Below are 20,415 nucleotides of genomic sequence, written 5' to 3'. Positions count from 1 at the left end.
TACTAGGAGAAAAAAGGTTGAATATAACCACTTTATTTAGTGAGGCACACAGGTAATATTTTAATAGGGGATTTTCGGGTTTTTTTTTCAACCTGGACCCTATTTTCTCATGCATTTGCATTTGAGGACAGAAAGTGTAGCTTTGTGTTATCTAAAAGATTTTCAATTGTGCATTTTCCGATTGTGCCAATGAAATGCTGAGCTACTCTTTGCACACCTTTTATAGACCTTACATTTGGATACGGACAGTCAGACAGGCTGAAGTTGTGGTTAGTTGTGCTACAGCTACAAATGGATCCTCACACTCCGGTCCATACACTGTGCCTTGCAGACCATTGGGTCTGCATGGACCGTTTTGACTGGGATGACTACTGCCAGCCAAAGAGTTAAAGAAATCATATACCAAAGAACATTTACCTAAGGAAAAATGCTGTTCCAAGAGTGGACAGCTGCAGACAGAGCAGCTAAAGTTACTGTGTTGACCTGGCATCAATAAGTTACACACAAAAGCATGGCAGGATAATGGCAACTTATCGATCTCTCCATAATGTTGTAAGACACTCACTTTAGGAAGGAATTTTTACGGTGCACATTGGCCCTATAGGGTTAAGTTGCAGCCCGGTGCACGACTGCCAGTTACAGTGTTCTCACTCAATACTGGACCATTGTCTAAGATTTTTGTCATTTAGACACTAGATTGTCTTTGCCAGACCTTCCTCCACAGCGCTGCTTAGGAGGGTCTGGCTTAGTCCACACAGTGTTCCGGGATGGGAGACAAACATGCTCTGGTTTATTGGCATTTATCTTTAAACTAATCAAAATCGCCTTGGACGGTGCAGAGCTGTGGTGCCGCTGCAAAATAGCCTCAGGGAGGAACTTGTTTTGGTGGAATATGTACGTAACACAAAGAAAGTGGAAGGTAACGGATATTGGGCCGAAAAGAGTGTGATCCGGCGGATTTCCCGGCGGCAACGAAGTAATCCCGGAAGTGGAACGTCGTGGATATAGACTACTTAGACACAAATGCATTAGAAAATAGAGTATAGGTAGAAAAATCCAGAAATTCCCCTTTAATACAACAAAGAAAATGGTGGTAATAAAGTATTGTATGTTGTTGTATGCCCGCTCTTGGTTGGGGGAGGTTCTCCTGCACAGTTTAAACCAATCCACAGCATGTGAGAATAGAGGGATGATTTTGGATGGAGAAATGGTTAATTTTGAATTAGCATGTCTGAGGTGTGAGGATGTGTGTATGTGTTACCTGGTCTGCTAGGGAGGTGGACAGCATGCTCATTAGTTCTCTCTCTGCAGTCAGCCTCCACATCTGCTCCCATCTCAGCTTTCGCAGACGATCCAGGAGAAGCAAAATCACCCCTTAAAAGTGCGCACACACACACACACAATGACTTTTAGAGGAGTGACAAACTTCAAAGTAAATTCAAATTATTAATAGAAGTTTGACATTTAATAAGTATTGCGAAAACCATAAATAATTTTCCCATTATAAACTATTTACAAACTATTAGTAATTTCTTTGTTTATCATTTGTAAAGCATAGTTCCTACATTAATTCTAATCAGTAAAGCATTTGTAAATACAGTTAGTAAATGGTTGGTCCATAGTAAGTAAGCCCATGTAAAATGTTTGAGTTGATGTTTTTAATAATTCATAAATGATGAATTAACCATTTGTAAATTAAGTCATTTTACCATTATTAACAAGGTACTCAGGAATGCATGAGGTCGGTTAAACTAGGAAGTTAATGATTAACAGACTATCTAGACCTACATTTGTTCATGCCTTAAATAAAATGTTATGATTTAGAAATAGGCCTAAACTAATAGCTGGGGTGTTAATACATCTGTTACAAATACTTACCAATAATGTAATCCATGACTAATTCATGAGTTATTGCTGGTTAGTTAAGTATATTGTGTGAAATGGGCCCTTTCTATGCTTTACAAAGCATTTATAAATGAGGTGGAAAGGCTAACAGAACCTGGACACACACGTATTGTTCTATTTGGAATTGGACATGCCTTCAGCATAGCGTGAGCCCATCTAAAGTGAGGCCTTGCTATGCTTTACAAAGTTGCAAAGGCTAGCAGATACAAAAGAGACACAAATAAAAAAAAAGTACTTGTAAAACCTTATTACGATGTAGTAAGAATGTACATTTATGAAATAGCTCGTAGTAGTGTTATGTAATTGATCAGTGTGAATTTGGACCAGAACCAGAAGAAAACTAGATTGTTAAGAGCCAGAGAATTGAACGTCAATAAAGAGACTAGGAAACCAGGGGCCTCATTTATAAAACTGTGCGTAGATTCTATTCTGAAAGATTTTGTGCGCAAAAAAAGTCAGAACCGGTACGCACTCTTCTCGTTATAAATACGGACGTGTGTTACCTTATGCGGTCCTGCACGAGCCTCACGCTCCTCCCAAGGTCGTCCCATATTTGTCCTAATAAAGTCCATGTTAATCAATCAATGAATATTCTAGCCTTGAAAAGAGCCCAATCACGAAACAGAAAAATGGGGAAAAAACACGATTTAGTCGATGTGCTCCTAACAGAGGTAGAACATCGAAACAAAATCCTGTATGGAAGCCTTAACCCTTGTGTAGTGTTCATATTTTTGTAACACAAACTTAATAATGTAATGTAACAGATTTAGCTCAATTACCAATGATACATACATCATTTATGGTTCATATTTGCCATTTACCCCTGTAAGATCACATTTCTGATCATATTTTTGTTTTTTGTGAGAAACAAAATTCAATTTTAAAAAGTTTAAAAATTGAAACAAGATTTTGGATCATTATTGGTGCTTATTTCTTAGAACGTAATCAAAACAGGTGAAAGTGCACGAAATGTAACAATTTGGTAACTTTGTGTGGGAATAGCAGGTGCAGAAAGACAACATTCCTACACACAGACACCTACAATCAGACACGACCACATAAAGACGCACAGACACATAGACACACACACATAGACACACACACACACACACGCACGCACACACCAAACAAACAACGCATTTCACGGGGAGAGGCAGGGGAGAGCAGCGGAGGAAAAGCACATTTCCTCCACTGCACGGTGTGGGAGGATCCCCTGCCTCTCCCCCGTTGCTGACAGCCCCTCGCCGGGCACCGCGACCGGCTCTGGGTCGGTTTAGCAAGAATGGGATTGTTGGTTTCAGGAAAACAAAAACTGGGTTACATTTGGAAAACGGGCATAGTTCACTAAAACGTAGTCTACAAAATGAATGAATAATTGAGGCCCCAGGATAAAGTTTGAGAAGTGTATTAATATACACAGAAACATGGCATACAGATAAAACACAAGTATGAAAAATAACAACCAAAATAATAAAGCGCGCACATAAAAGAAACCCTTTTCAGTTCTATGAGCTCAATTGTTCTTCGATGACAAGAGTTCATCGTAGCCTAAGAAATAGATTTTATTACTGAATAGTAATTGAGAGAAATAATTTGGCCTTATCTCTTAGGTCAGGTTGTTGGTGGGGGTTTGAGAAATGCTATGCAGGGGAGGTCCGGTCCACAGAGGGATATTGGATCACATTGACTCTTCAGATCCCAGAGACTTCCAGGGTTTAGAGATTCCCAATTCAGTTGGCTGGGTGGCGAGCTACAGGATCGAGACTCTGAACGTAGACGGATTGCCCTGGATTCCTTCTTCATGGTGGTATGACAAACAGAAACCAAACTCATATGGGCCCCAACGTTGAACATCTCTGAACTCTCATCATCAAAGGAAAATTGAGCTCATAGAACTGAAAAGGGTTTCTTTTATGTGTGCACTTTATTATTTGTTTTATCTGTATACGTGTATGCCATGTTTCTGTGTATATTAATACACTTCTCAAACTTTATCCTGGTTTCCTAGTCTCTTTATTGACGTTCAATTCTCTGGTTCTTAACAATCTAGTTTTCTTCTGGTTCTGGTCCAAATTCACACTGATATCAACTACATAACACTACTACGAGCTATTTCATAAATGTAAGTTCTTACTACATCGTAATAAGGGTTTACAAATACTTTTTTTTACTTGTGTCTCTTTTCTATCTGCTAGCCTTTGCAACTCATTTATAAATGCTTTGTAAAGCTAGCAAGTCCTCACTTTAGATGGGCTCAAGCTATGTAGTCAACTAATAAGTATTAACTCATGAGTTAATCATGAATTGATGTGTTGGTAAGTGCTTGTTAAAGATGCATTAACATACTAACTATCCGTAGGCAAATTTCTGAAGGCATATCCAAATAGCACAATACATGTGTGTCCAGGTTCTGTTAGCCTTTACACCTCATTTATATTGTATTTGTTGTATGGTTGTAGTGTATCTATTGTTTTTAAGCCATCAAACTGCTAGGGACTGCAGACAAAAATTAGTCTGTATGGCTAAATCTGGCACATTTACATGTTGGACCTTGTACTCATGTTGATTAATGTGCATTGTCCCTTTTAAATAAAGACATCTAAAACACACACACACACACACACACACACACACACACACACACACACACACACACACACACACACAACATTTTAAAATCCTCCTGGAAACGCAAATATTCTTAGAAAGTCATGCTGCTTTTCTCTGCTAACTTTCTCCCACAACAAATGAAAAAACAAAAACTTCTCAGTTCCCTGGCTAATAAAAGCAATATTCTGGGGTGCTACAAATAAAATCAAGCAGCCAATTTTCCGAGGGATGGACATGGGCATAATGTTTTTGCAAATCAGAACAAACAAACCATCCTTCACACCCCACTGTGCTCTGTTGCCATGGTGATGGCCACAAGGCCAACCAGTCACAGCTGAACTGGAGGCTTTCTGTCAAATTGCTGTTCTGTGTAAATGCAACACATGCCTTTCTATTTCTGAGATCTGCTGTTCAGTCAGGAAGTTTAGGAGCAGAACACTGGACTTTTACAAAGCAGATGTGTTCAGGTGAGTTTTACACTGCTCCCACTGAAATTGTTTGGTGAGAAATTCACAGAGCTGATGCAGCAAGTTTGTTTTTGGATATATATATATATATATATATATATATATATATATATATATATATATATACAGTACAGGCAAAATGTTTGGACACACCTTCTCATTCAAATGCGTTTCCTTTTTATTTTCATGACTATTTACATTGTAGATTCTCACTGAAGGCATCAAAACTATGAATGAACACATATGGAATTATGTACTTAACAAAAAAGTGTGAAATAACTGAAAACATGTCTTATATTTTAGATTCCTCAAAGTAACCACTCTTTGCTTTTTTATTAATAAGGGAAAAAATTCAACTCATTAACCCTGACAAAGCACACCTGTGAAGTGAAAACCATTTCAGGTGACTACCTCATGAAGCTCATTGAGCAAACACCAAGGGTTTGCAGAGTTATCAAAAAAGCAAAGGGTGGCTACTTTAAAGAATCCAAAATATAAGACATGTTTTCAGTTATTTCACACTTTTTTGTTAAGTACATAATTCCATATGTGTTCATTCATAGTTTTGATGCCTTCAGTGAGAATCTACGATGTAAATAGTGATGAAAATAAAGAAACACATTGAATGAGAAGGTGTGTCCAAACTTTTGGCCTGTACTATATATATATATATATATATATACAGTGGGGGAAATAAGTATTTGACCCCTTGCTGATTTTGCAGGTTTGCCCACTTACAAAGAATGCAAAAATCTACAATTTTAATCATATGTACATTCTAACAGTGAAAGACAGAATCCCAAAGAAAATTCCAGAAAATCACATCATATGAATTTATTAAAATTGATAACCATCTGATGAGGAAAAACAAGTATTTGACCCCCTGGACAAACAGCAAGTATTCTGGCTCCTACAAGCCAGTTAGTCTTTCTTTAAGACACAGCCCCAATCCGAACCAATTATCTACATCAAATACACCTGCCTCACCTCGTTACCTGTATAAAAGACACCTGTCAACACCCAAACAACCAGCATCCAACATCACCACCATGGGCAAGACCAAAGAGCTTTCCACGGACATCAGGGACAAGATTGTTGATCTGCACAAGGCTGGGATGGGCTACAAGAGAATCGGAAAGCAACTTGAGAGAAAAGATCAACTGTCGGTGCAGTTATCAGGAAATGGAAGAAGCACCACACCACCGCCAACCTCCCTCGGTCTGGGCCTCCACACAAGATCTTGCCTCGTGGGGTGTCCCTGATCATGCGAACGGTGAGGAATCATCCCAAAACCACAAGGGGGAACTGATGAATCAACTGAAGGCAGCTGGGACCACAGTTACAAAAGAAACGGTTGGTAACACACTACGCCGTCATGGATTGAAATCCTGCAGCGCACGCAAGGTCCCCCTGCTCAAGAAGAAACATGTACAGGCCCGCATGAAGTTCGCCATTCACCACCTGGACGACTCAGAAGAGGCCTGGAAGAAGGTGATGTGGTCAGATGAGACCAAAATAGAACTTTTTGGCCTCAACTCAACTCGTCGTGTTTGGAGGGCAAAGAACACCGAGTACAACCCAAAGAAACCATCCCCACCGTCAAGCATGGTGGTGGCAACATCATGCTTTGGGGTGCTTTTCAGCCAAGGGGACGGGCCAACTCCATCGTATTGAGGGGAGGATGGACGGGGCCATGTATCGTGGAATTCTGGACCGACATCTCCTTCCCTCAGTGAGAGAGCTGAAGATGGGTTGAGGATGGGTGTTTCAGCACGACAACGACCCTAAGCACACCGCCAAAGCAACAAAAGAGTGGCTGAAGAAGAAGCACATCAAGGTTCTGGAGTGGCCTAGCCAGTCTCCAGACCTGAATCGATTGAAAATCTTTGAGGGAGCTTAAAATTGAGTTGCCAGGCGACAACCTCGGAACCTGAATGATTTGGAGGCTGTCTGCAGGGAGGAGTGGGCCAACATCCCTGCCGAAACGTGCACAAACCTTGTCACCAACTATAAAAACCGTTTGACATCTGTGCTGGCCAATAATGGCTTTTCTACAAAATATTAACATGCTGTTTGTCCAGGGGGTCAAATACTTGTTTCTTCCTCATCAGATGGTTATCAATTTTAATAAATTCATATGATGTGATTTTCTGGAATTTTTCACTGTTAGAATGTACATCTGATTAAAATTGTAGATTTTTGCATTCTTTGTAAGTGGGCAAACCTGCAAAATCAGCAAGGGGTCAAATACTTATTTCCCCCACTGTATATATATATATATATATATATATATATATATATATATATATATATATATATGGAACGATTATCCTCCAGCTCCAAATAGAACAGAGAGAGCTAGAAGTCTGAAGGAAAATACCTGCTGGATTTGAAGGAGGAAAAAATATATAGGCAGGGTAAAATAACAAGGTGTAATGGAATTCAATCAATTCCACTATTAGATTTTTGAAGAGGTTTTTTCCATACAACTTTTAACACGCCTCATGGTTACCTGTATTATTCATCAATGCCTCTGAAAATTTACTACATTCTTGCAAGAAAAGAAACTGTTTGGCTTTGAAATTTAATTCTCAGAGGAAAAAAAGAACACAAAAAATACAAGTAAAAGACAGCAATCAAACTCTTCTTCAAACTTCACAATAGAACTAGAAGGTAAGTCTAGGGTTAGCACTATTGAATCATCAGCTGAACATACTATGAACCTTTTAAATCTCAGTTTAAATCACAGTTTAAACCTCTTAAATCTCAGTTTAAATCACAGTTTAAACCTCTTAAATCTAACAAGTAGACTGCAGGGCGCCTAAAGAAAAACAATTGCACCGGTTCAATAATGATCGAGGGTCACAGACGCTTTTCTGGACTGGAAAACAAATTCAACATCCAAGTTCCAACAATATTCTCCCGTCATGTATCACTGTGGGGACATCGACTACATGGAAGTTTGAAACATTTTACTCTTCTTTTTTTGGGACCAAAACCATTTCAAATGTAATGCATTTGGTCTCTGAATTTTACTATTTTAACCTATGTTACGTAAATTAGTTTTTAATTAATTAGTTAGTTCAAGTATTATTAAAGGAATGAAGGAAGCTTTAACATTACAGGTGATTCCAAACTTTTGAACAGCAGTGTATATGTCATTTTATAGCAAGATATAATAACAAGATAATATAAATTGTAATATAGTACGTTTTCTGGAAAATCAATTGAGAAACTGTGTATGTTTGTTTTAGTCATCTGAAATGATTCCCATGCTATAATGGAAATACGTGTGCAGGACTGTTTAGATTTTTAATTTTACAACATTGCCCACAATGGCCTGATTCAACCAGAAATATTAAAGAGAGCACTAGCACAGTACAAACAAGCTAGTAAAATCACTGACTTTTGACAAATAGATATTGTCTCATGGTGGATATCGCCATCAATATGCTATAGTATACTGTTTTTGCATTTAGTACGCAAGGATAATGTACTTTACCATTTTGTGCTAGCAGTAAACAATATAATATGTAGGTTGACACTGTCAAATGGTGATTTTGGAATACCACTGCCGTTGGAACATAAGGAGGAAGCTATATATTTTCGCAAATTTAATACAGCGATTGTCCACTGAATGAGTCAGCGACGTGTTGCAATGTCCACAGGAAGTGAATTAGAAGCAGAATGTCTCCCAGTAGTCTGTTCAGCAGACATTTCCAGTGTTGTTTTTGAGTTGTTTGCTAATCCTTTTGGTATTTTACAAGTATATTGACAACACGGTTACAGCTTCTTCATGATCGGTAACAGACATTGTGGCTGTATTGCCTGGTCTGTATTTTCCTGAAAAGTGAATATTACCAGAAGGAAACCTGCAGCATTTATTCTCCTGCTTTAAATACTTCACCGTCAAAGAGACATAAACAAAGAAAAGTTGAAGTCAATAAATAAAAATGCACCATTAGATATTCATTACAATTATCTATCAGTATTTGTGTATACATTCACAAGTAAATTTCACACTTTAGAGCTGCGAGCTACTCCAACATAAATAGACCCATCACATAAAGATACACTATGCTCGTGCACAGTGGACATTGGCAAGACTCTACAGTGACAGTAAAATGCCTCCCTAGCCGCTACAGAGCAGAATGCAAAGTTTTTTTTTGTTTTTTGTTTTGTGATCAACTATTTTTATTGCCACCTTCAGACATACAAAACAAATTACACAACATGCGACAGGTAATAGCAGATGGTGCACAGAACCGATAAACACCAATTGAACAAGAACAAAAACCCTCTCCCACCCCCCACCTTCTGCGGTCCCGAGGAAAACAAAACAAATAAACAGAAATCACACCTTGCCTAATCATCCTCCTCTAATTCTTGTGGGGTTGAGGTAATTAGGTCTGATATTTGTGCTGCTGTGGTTTTCCATAGGCTGATAGTTGATGGTTTGGCTTTGTTTATCCGTGCTTTAAAGAGCTCAAGCGTAACTATGTCCAGAAAATACGTCAGTTTGTTCAGGTTGACAGAACGTGCAATAGGGAGTGGGAATGACTTTAGAGACATATCTCTTCTGAGGAGTCCAATATGTCCTATGACATATGTTCAAGTGGATCTGCTGGTGATTTGGGTTCTTGGAACCGTAGAAAATGTTGTCCCAAACTGTCTCCCAATTAATTGCGTTCCCCTCAGGGCTCAGTTCTCACTCCCATTTCCCCACTATTTGGAGTTCTCCTGAGGATACTTGCATCAGTTTAGCATAAATCCTGGACACGAATCCTCTCACAGGAAAATCAACAAACAATTTAATGACTGGGCGCGCCTCAAGACTATTTTCCCATGGTATTCCATAACATTTTAGGGCTGATCTTAAGCGCAGATAAAAGTAGAAGGATGTCCTGGGGACCTCGAAACTAGCTCTCAGATCTTCAAAACTCAACATACCTTTCTCGTTGAATAGCTGGTCTAAAGTATAAATACCTCTGTCACTCCACTGTTTACAAGCAGAGGGTTTGTTACCAGACATTAAATGGGCAGTGTGCCATATTGGGGTATTCAAATGCCACTTATTGGTGTAGTGTAGTTGCTCCTCCAACTGTTTAAAGTTGATCAATGTGTTGGTGATAATAGGGTCATAGGTTAGCGTACACTTTTTTGGACACACCCCTGCAAAGACAAGGTCTTGCCGTCTTAGACTTCCAGTGAGGTTTTGCTCTATTTCTCTCCATGGAACTGTAGATGAGAGGTTCATCCACACTCTGAGGGCCTGTAGCTATCCGGATAGGTTTTAATATTATTATATTATCTCAATAATCAGCATGCATACTGATTTTCTTTAATATAAGAATGCATATATGCAACTGGAACACATGTTAACATGATAACATGACGTCCTCCTGTCAAACCTCACCAGTGTTGAAGCCTCTGCTCAGAGCCGGCCAGGGTCGATGGTTCTTCCACAGGTTCCCCAGGTACCAGTCACTCTGGTTCTCCACCAGACCAAGAACCTGCTGACCTGAACACAGCAAACACAACACTGTTACTGTTTTTTCACATTCTCTACATTTACTTATTTTCTCTGCAGCTTTCATTGATTTAACTAGAGTTTATTTTATTGTCCGCTTTCTTTTATTTATTAATTTGTAGTAATGTATTGTCTCATGGGGCTTTTGGCTGAAGTAATTTGGTGGTTTTTCAAAAAACAATATTGCATATCTTTAATATGTGTACCTCTAACTCATTGTACCCCAAAGAAACTCAACTGTATACTACTGACTTACTGTGTACTTCTATTTCAGAGGAACTACATTTACCTGACAGAGAAATGTTACGGTTGTTGTAAATGTTAGAAAATATAACAATTCAAATGTGATGCATTATAATTCATTAAACTATCCAGCATTATATTAGAGTTGAAAGCTCCACCCTTAAACAGATGTTAAGTAAAGTTAAAGGCATAATATGCAATATTTTCCTTAAAAACAATTTATAGACTAATACAAAAGTAATCCCTCTCAATTATCACTTATGACCCACTAGAAGTGTGTGGTGATGTCTGTATCTGCAGAGACCCTGCACTATGCCTGGATTTTCTCTTTTCTTTTTATTTTGCTGAGTGCAGGATGTTAATGGGCATCAAAGAGCCTTTGGGCCCCAAGTGGGTGTCGCACAAGTTTAACTGACACAGACACACAAACACAGACAGGATGACGCTTTGCATTCACGTATAATCCAACAATGCAGGGTTAGGGTGTGTTTATTTGTGCTTTAAAACATAAGCGCAGTGAAACAATCAGAAAATAACTTTTTAAATAATCTGATTTACTGCTTTGTTCAGCGCTCCCTCTCTTCATTCACACCACTGCCTGGTACAAAAACAGCACCGAACAGGACCACAAGGCCCTGCAAAGAGTGGTTTGGTAGGCTAAACACACAACAGGCGCTGCCCTACCCTGCCTAAAGAATAGTTACATCTGGCGCTGCAAGAAAAAGGCAAATCATTAAAGATCAAAACCACCCGGGTACCAGATACACCAGCACTGAGAGGCTCAGGAGGAGCTTCTACCCTCAAGACACTAGGATCCTAAAATCGTAAGACTGCCCCTCCAGCCCCCCACATTCTGCTTCATGATAAATCATGCACAAATTGATGGGATTACATTTCATTGAAATTGTACCTCACAGGATTTTCATGTGACAAATAAAATGATTGATTGAGTGATGATCTGAAAGTCAGCTCTTGGTGCAAATTTTATTCTATACTAAACAATACAATTAATTTAAAGTTTTTAAGACAAAATGTATAAATAGGACAGGCAAGGAAGCAGAATGAAATAAAGAGGAGATCCAGGAGATGACAGGACAAGAGGGGAAGGGATGTAATGTGGGCTTTAGGGCGGGAGATTATGAAAGGCAACCTGAGCAGAGATAAAGGTCAAGGAGAGCCTGGAGAGCAGGCATGGGTGTAGCAGTGTGCATTATGTAAAAGCGACATACGAAACAAGCTAGATTTAGTGCACACGCATTATATGCTCCATGAAGTTCAGCTAACGCATACTAGCATTAGCGCTTGGTGGGCTGTAAACACCGATAATAACACAGCTGTGAATTAGCATGGAATGTACACTCACCTAAAGGATTATTAGGAACACCATACTAATACCGTGTTTGACCCTATCCTATAAATATGGGCCAACATTTCTAAAGAATGCTTCCAGCACCTTGTAGAATCAATGACACAAAGAATTAATGCAGTTCTGAACGTGAAAGGGATCCCCCACACCATTACACCCCCACCACCACCAGCCTGCACAGTGGTAACAAGGCATGATGGATCCATGTTCTCATTCTGTTTACACCAAATTCTGACTCTACCATCTGAATGTCTCAACAGAAATCGAGACTCTTCAGACCAGGCAACATTTTTCCAGTCTTCAACTGTCCAATTTTGGTGTGCTCGTGCAAATTGTAGCCTCATTTTCCTATTTTTAGTGGAGATGAGTGGTACTCGGGGGGGTCTTCTGCTGGTGTAGCTCAAGGTTGTTTGTGTTGTGGCTTCACAAATGCTTTGCTGCATACCCCGGTTGTAACGAGTGGTTATTTGAGTCAAAGTTGATCTTCTATCAGCTGGAATCAGTCGGCCCATTCTCCTCTGACCTCTAGCATCAACAAGGCATTTTCACCCCCCCAGGACTAACGCATACTAGCATTGGTGTAGCTAAACACCAAGTATAAACACAGCTGTGAATTAGCGTGGAATGTTGAATGGTCGGCATTTAACGCTCAGGAACCTAAGGCCATTTTTACAATTACTTTTCCGTCTGGTTTTATTTTCTAAAAAAGCTTGTAAAACATCAACCCTGTTGTCCACAGTCAATCAATGTACATCATTTTTTTCAGGAAAAACTGGGCGTTTAGAATATTTGTGCTGTAGTGAGGTCAATTGAATGTAAAAAAAGGTTGTATGACCTTAAAAACAAATAAATAAATAAAACGGAAAATGAATCTCACAGATATTTATTGATATCACACACAGAACAATAAAAGCTAAGCCAATCTCCTGTCTAAATCAGTTCCCATATGTCTTGGGTGTCAAACTGTGAAGAAATAAACATTATAACTTATAAAGTTGACAAAATATATACATTTTTTCAAAAAAAGTCCAGACGCTTTTGCCAATAATCAAAATAATAATGTCAAATGTATTGATATCACACACAGAGAAATGGTACACAAGAATTTGTGTAGTCTATAACAGTTCTCCTATATATTTGGAGTCATCCAGTGCAAAAATAAACATAATGAACGTTATAACTCATATAAATGACAAACTATTTACATTTCTTCAAAAAAAGGCCCAAATGTATCCCAATTATCTAAACAGTGACGCCATTATCTCTCTTTCTCACTTTACTGTTTGTTCTCGCTTGATTTTCGGATTTAATACGGTCAGTGAACTCGCCTTTCCACTTTCTGTGACGGACGTCCATTGACGAAAAACGTAAACACACTTGCAAAGCATCATGGGAGATTTATACTACACGGCAGCACCCTGTAACAGAGACCCAGCTGAAGAAATGACCGAAAAAGTGATAAATTATGGACATCGAGTGGATAAATCTTGGATGTAAGCGTTTGGATTTATTGCTGAACAACTCCGAAAAGACGCACGCGTTCCAGGCTTGATAGAAAACCTTCCGTGAAGGCTACAAAGACAATAAAGACATCCCTGTAATCTTTAGCTTCGTAGCAATTAGCCGGTGAAGTCGGCTAGAAGCTAGCGCCAGAAATGACCGAAAACGAGATGAATTACGGACATCAAGTGGATAAATCTTGGATGTAAGAGTGTGGATTTATTGCTGAACAACTCCGTAAAGAGGCACAACTTCCAGGCTGGATATAAAACCTTCTGTAAAGGCTACAAAGACACCAAAGACACGTTCGCGATGCCTAGCTTCTTAGCTTGTAGTAGAAAAAAACGGTAAGCAGCTACATTAAACTGTTATGAAATTATCTAAATATTAACCGGAGGTGCCGTGGCTGGATCGTGCATGATCCAGTCGGTCTCTGAGGGTTTTAACAGTCACAAGCTCCACCAGCAGTTAGCTAGCAGTAGCTAGTTGGATTTAATTTCTGCACCAGTCCGTGTTAACACAGCCCACCTCCATGGGCCGGCGAGAGCAGCCTGGTAGCTGGATAGTCCCGGTGCCGGTACACTGTTGTTCAGCCCAACTTGCGTTGGGAGTTTCGTTGAAGTTGGATATAGTCCAGTTTGTTGTTTAATGAGCGGACACTTGCAAGCAGGATTGATGGGACAGGTGGCCGGCTAGCATTAGCTTTCCACCTAGCCGATGAGGATGTAACCTAGCCGGCTAGCGGCAGCGAGCGACACCACTAGTCTCTGTGCAGGCGAAGCTCAGAGTATGCCGTCTGTAATAATGTTTCCTGCACATTCTCCGATCTGTACCAATGTATCCCGGTGGTACACATGTGTGGTAGTTTGAATGCACATAATTGTTGTAAATGTTTGCTGCTGAAAACAGAGAGCCTGTTTAGGGAAGCTTCAAGATGGCTGACAGTCGTTTTCATTCGGAATACCTCGGCCAGACTCAGCAGTCCAACCCCCTGTGGGCGGGTTTAAAACATGCGGAAGTAGCTCTATTGGCTGTAGTCCTTTGCCTCTGGCCCAAAAAATCTTCCGATGACGCAAAAATCGTCATTTTACGTCATCGGAAGATTTTTTTTTTTCCAGACCCCCAATGCAGAGATCTCTCGTCTTAGGGGGACATGAGGGAGGGAAGCACGGTCATTCAGATATACTACCGGGTTTCTACTGATCCAAAGCTGAATGCTAAATCGGTGAAGTATCCCTTTAATGAAGACCGAAAGAAAGATTAATGACAGCTTATTGGAGCAGGCAGCAGAGAGCAGGCAGCCCCTTTAGAAAGGCTGCAAAACAAAGAACAAAGAGGTGATGACTGAGCGGGACAATTAGAGCTCAAAAACAAAACCTGCTCATTTTACTGAGACAAACTTCACAGGTGATTGATTCTACTTTGGTTTGGGTTAATCAAAAAAGTGCCTGTTAGCTCAGTCTCGTTTTTTATTAGGGGTCCAAGCCCAAGTCTTGAAGAACCGGCGGTAGCAGAGCTACGCTGTTCGCACAGCTACGCCGTTCGCACAGCAGGGCTGTGGAACCCTATTGTTTTTCAAAGGATTAATCATTATTCTTCTCTGCCTAAAACTCCGACTACAGCCTAAACCGTACATGGTGGGGGGTGCCATTTTCAGGACTGGTCCAAAACTCTGCAAGGACCTCAGGCACAAAAATGTACCCACTTCCACCACTAGGTGGCGCTATAGCAGAAAAAACGTGTTTGGCCCTATAACTCCCACACCGTACACCCGACATTCAAAAGCCATACATCCACGCGTTCCCTGGATCCAACTGAATCAAGTCATATAGGCCCCGCCCATTTCCACTGAGACTTTTATGTGTGAAAAATCGTGATTTATCAAAAACCTACTTTTTTGATCTCCTCCTAGACTGTGTGACCGATTGGCACGGAATTTGGCAGGTAGCATCTCCAGATGGGCCTGACAAAAAGTTAATACAAATAATTTTGATAGCATAAAAATTGCACATATTACGCACAAATTAATTTGTGTAGCTAACTATGAAAACACCAACTTTGTTATATCTTGACCAAAATAAATGCTATTAACGCAAAACTTTAGATTCTTGTTTTCCATGACGCTCTGAAGGTCCCCCACGCGTTTTATGAAAATTGGTCACCAGGGGGCACTACAAGTACAAAAAGTTTATATCTCATGAACGGCTCATCCAATTTTTTACAAAATTTGATGGGTACTATCTAGGGCCACGCCTGAGGCCAACCCTCGAGTGAGGTACTGAGGGGTCAAAGTGGGCGTGGCCTATGGGACCCAAATCTAGATTCACCACTTACACTAATGTGAACAACTTCAAATTTACAGGTTAGATGGACAATGGGCCCTGGACCACATCTACCAAAAATTATACACGTGGACCACTAGGTGGCGCTATAATTTTTTTTGCCTTTAACTCCCACATTACACATCGCACATTAAAAAACTTTACATCCACGTGTTCCTTGAATCAAGCTGAATCACATGATATAGGCCATGCCCATTTCAGCTGAAAACTGTTTTTGCAATATCGCGCAATGTCTAAAACCAACTGTTTTGAACTCTTCCTAGGCCTTGCGACCGATCTGCACGAAACCTTGTACGTAGCATCTCCAGAATTTTGCTTTGTTAAAGTATGCGCATTTGACGACCAAACTGATTTTCCTAGCTAGCTACCACACACATATCATATCTCGGCAAAATTAAATGTTATCAGCAAACAACTTGACAGCCTTGTTCACCATCCCACTACGATGCTCTGTACCAAATTTGGCAAAGATCGGCCTTTAGGGGGTGCTATAAGCAATGTTTATTTGTTTTGGCCAATAACTCAATGCATTTAAATGGGAAATTTGCAATTGCAATATCTCTGCCAAAGTAAGTGCAATCAACACGAAACTTGGGATGCTCGTTCGGCATGCTGATCTGAGTCTCTGTACCAAATTTGGTACAAATAATCAACGTAGACGAGAGTTTTGGCCCTTTTACTCAATCAATGTCAATGGCCTATTTGCAATGGGTATGTACCACAGACCTTGCAGCTCACACTTTTGTATTTTGTTTTTGCTTGCTCCCCTTTCTGGTTAAACTTTTCATCTCCAATCCTATCTGTATTTGTGAGAAGTGGCACTGTCCTGAGTTGAAAGCCTACTTCACGGCTTTATTATTGAGTTAATAGGCGTGTGTTCGCATCAGCCGCTGTCATTTCCTAAGGTTCTGAAATGCAAACAATTTTCGACTATTTTTGTTTTTTTTAAAGGGCGTGCGGCTGTGAGCACCCATGGAGGAAAATATAAATCGGCGCCTATGACACCATTTATAACAACTTGACCACCTCCCCTGCTACTTCAACCACCACACCTGCCTCCCCCCCTCCACCCTTAACAAGTTTGTTTATTGTAGAGAATTGTTAAAGGTAGTCTGTATATGCATGGGGATGAACTGTTAACTACTATGTTTGCAACAGCAATGTACCGCAGACCTCGCAGCTCACACCTTTCGATATTTACTGACGTTTGCCTCCCCACCGCCAGGCTTTGGGTTCCGCTTTCGCACGCTCCCCGGGGCGTCGGAGGCTTGGCCCCGTCATAACTGCTTGCAGTTCTAGTTTATTTATTTATTTATTTATTTTATCTTGAACAATCAACAATGTTGCAAAAGAAAAGAAAACAAAAAAAATTATAACCACAAAATAAAACACAATTTACCAGAAAAATAAAAAAGGATTCATTCAAGAAGGAGCAGGCGGAAGCAAATAGCTTATTTGGTCCTGCCCCTATTTCACAATATCATATTATTACAAAACAAATACATATGCAAATACAACATACAATCTTTCAGGTCTTACAATAACTTACGACAACAATATACAACAATACCTTCACATTATAATTCCCATTCCTATGTTTTGGTCTATTCTTTTCTGTATTGGTCAAGTAATGATTTCTTTAATCTATTTTTTAACTGAATATTATGGCTCTGTTTAATGTCATTGTTCAGTCCATTCCATAAGTTCACCCCACAAACTGAAACACATATGCATTTAACAGCAGTTCACACAAGAGTTTGTTTCAACATACAATGTCCTCTTAGATGATATCCCCCATCTCTTTCATTAAACACTGCGTGTATGTTACATGGTAAATTTTCTTTAACTTTAAACATAAATTGTGCAGTTTTAAATGTAACAATGTCCATATATTTCAGCAAATGTGAATTAAAATAAAGATGATTAGTGTGCTCATAACACCTGGTGTGATTTATTATCCTGATTGTGTCTGTCTGCTATTTGCTTCTGAGCAGGTGGTATACAATGGGTTTATCCGGGTTTTCACTGAAAACAGCTGCCTGCTGCTGGAAATGAGTTTGATGAGAGCCAAATCCAAAACAATGGGCTGAAAGAGGCTAAAACACTGTAGAGCTGAGGGGAACTGTAGTTATTTATGATTTTATGTAGGTTTGTCACTACAAGCAACACCTTACACTCTGTAGTCTGGATCAACAGGAGCACATTTCTAGGATAATTGCCCTTACTTTCCGCTCTCTGTGTGTTGCCGTTGGCAAGTTTTGAAAGAAATTTGGATCATGCAATAAGGCAGGCATGCTTGGATCTTTCGGGGGAATGATTGTAAATCTTTACAATCAATCCACAGAAAGAACCAACGGCATCTAACTGGGACGTTTTGGGACCGATTGGTACACACAGCGATAAACTAGTAAGACCAAATTACGTTTAACCATGTATCCAGCTGATTTAAATAACTCACATTACAGTATTGTGTGAACAGTTCATTTAATTTAATATTGTATGTGGCGTTTACTTTTGCAGGGCGCACATGTTCCACCAGAACAAGTTCCTTACCGAGACGATTTTGCAGAGCCACCATTACTGCGTTTGGAACTTAGCGCAACCCAAGACCATTGTGATTGGTTTAAAGAAATGCAAACAACCCAGAGCGTTGTTTTCTCCTATCCTAGAATGTCTGTGTGGTGTAGCCAGACCTTACTTCACAGTGCTGTGGAGATAGGTCTGGCACACTTTCAACACTTTTTTTTTTTTAACCAGATTTCATTTTCAATTTTATTTATAGTGTCAAATCATAACATATGTTATCTCAGGCCACTTTTCATATAGAGAAGACCTAGACCACACTCTCTAATTTTCAATATTCCCCCAAAAGCAAGCACTTGGTGACAGTGGCAAAGAAAAACGTCCTTTGAAAATGCAAAACCTCCAACAGAACCTGGCCCTAGGTGGGCGGCCATCTGCCTTGTCCTGGAGAAAGAAAACAATTGAACCTTTCTCCTTTCCCATCATTATCAATGGCATTGTTTATGTGTCAGAGAAGCAAAATAAACAGGGAAACATGTTTATGCTGTTATACTAAAGAAATGCTGTTAACAACAATGTGTTAATACACAGGGGCCTACCTTTCTTAAAAGTGTTTTTGACTAAATCTAAAAATCCACAATGAGAAAAACTGAGCACCTGATCGTGATCTCTCAACCATCGGCCCTTTCCAAGAACAGTAAAATACTGGGTTTTCGGGTCAGAGAGCCATGACAGGCAAGAAAAAGGAAACACAATCAATAGAGCTGTACTCTGGATCAACACAAAATACGTTTATCTCTGGTTTAGAATATCTTAGATATCTTTAGAAAATAGCCCAAATAGCTCAAAACAAGGGGGTTCTTCTCACTGTTTTCTATATTCAAACCACAGCAACTGCATAAACTTTTAGAATCTTCAAAACATTCATTCACATTACACTGTTCAGTAGCTATTGATTTTGTAATTCACAGACTATCTGGCCTGTGAGCCCGTGAAGGATGAAAGCCAATACCTGCTATTCAGCAATTACAGTCTGGTTAGAATGGATTACAGTTGGACATAATAGTATGTATGCATGTCTCACTAAGCAAAGTCCTCACACAGCAAACCTCAGGCCATCCAAAATCTATTTCTCAGCATGCAGCATGCGGCTGAGGGGGGAGGGAGCAAGTTCTTAAATTAGCTGTGAAGAGGTACAAGGAGATCAGTGGGAGTGTTTCCTGCTGAGTCAGTGGTGCTGGTACAAGTAAAGATGAAAGCCAAAGTCAGCATCATCTCTCCTCACTCCACCATTTCATCCTGCAACTGCACCTCACATGGAGCTTTGATTAATAACCATATCAGGATATTCATTTATCATTAACAAGTCTAATCACGTTTCTAATTCTAAGTGAGAAATCTTTCAAACTTTTGTTCAATTGGAGGTTGTGTAGTCACTAAAATGGTCCGTACTAGGGCTAGAATTTTGATGATATGATGATAATGTCTTATTGTTTTACAAAATTCTGTTGTCCAAATTCATGATGTAACTTGTGAACTGTAATTAAAAACTAAGAAATTAGTAATTTAAACGTTTGTTTTACACATGTGACATAACAGTGGAAAACAGTTAATTGCAGTAAACATTTCTTTATTTTTTATTTTATGTTATTTTTAAAACAACGTGATATACTGTGTATACCACATGGAGGCACATATAAGATGATACGTTTTTCCTGGAATCTATTTTTGAAAACTCAATGACTATTCAATTATGTGGTCATAACATCAGATATTCCATTTGAACAGAGCTCAGGTGTAACACCAGCTTCTCTCAAAAGTGTTGCATTATGGGTTGTTTGTAGCCTTATTGTTGCTAAGCTAGTTTCTTCAAGTCTCTTTATAGTGTCAGCTAAGTCAGCCATTAAAGTGAGCCCAGTTTAACCTGAA

At 39.6% G+C, this 20,415-nt stretch overlaps 1 protein-coding gene across 1 annotated transcript in view; it reads right to left on the bottom strand.

Annotated features, from left to right (window-relative positions):
- Positions 1-20,415, bottom strand: part of large1 (LARGE xylosyl- and glucuronyltransferase 1) — a 253,489-nt gene that overhangs the window by 81,529 nt on the left and 151,545 nt on the right. Inside the window, exons 7-8 of the mRNA XM_028570704.1 lie at positions 10,399-10,503; positions 1,262-1,374 (exon numbers count right to left, since the gene is read on the bottom strand). Coding sequence (XP_028426505.1) covers positions 1,262-1,374; positions 10,399-10,503 — 218 coding nt within the window. The remainder of the gene's footprint in view (positions 1-1,261; positions 1,375-10,398; positions 10,504-20,415) is intronic.

The sequence above is a fragment of the Perca flavescens genome, chromosome 23, assembly GCF_004354835.1.
Source record: "Perca flavescens isolate YP-PL-M2 chromosome 23, PFLA_1.0, whole genome shotgun sequence".
Classification (NCBI taxonomy): domain Eukaryota; kingdom Metazoa; phylum Chordata; class Actinopteri; order Perciformes; family Percidae; genus Perca; species Perca flavescens.
The sequence above is the reverse complement of the archived record's forward strand: the minus strand, read 5'-3'. Positions and strand labels throughout refer to the sequence as shown.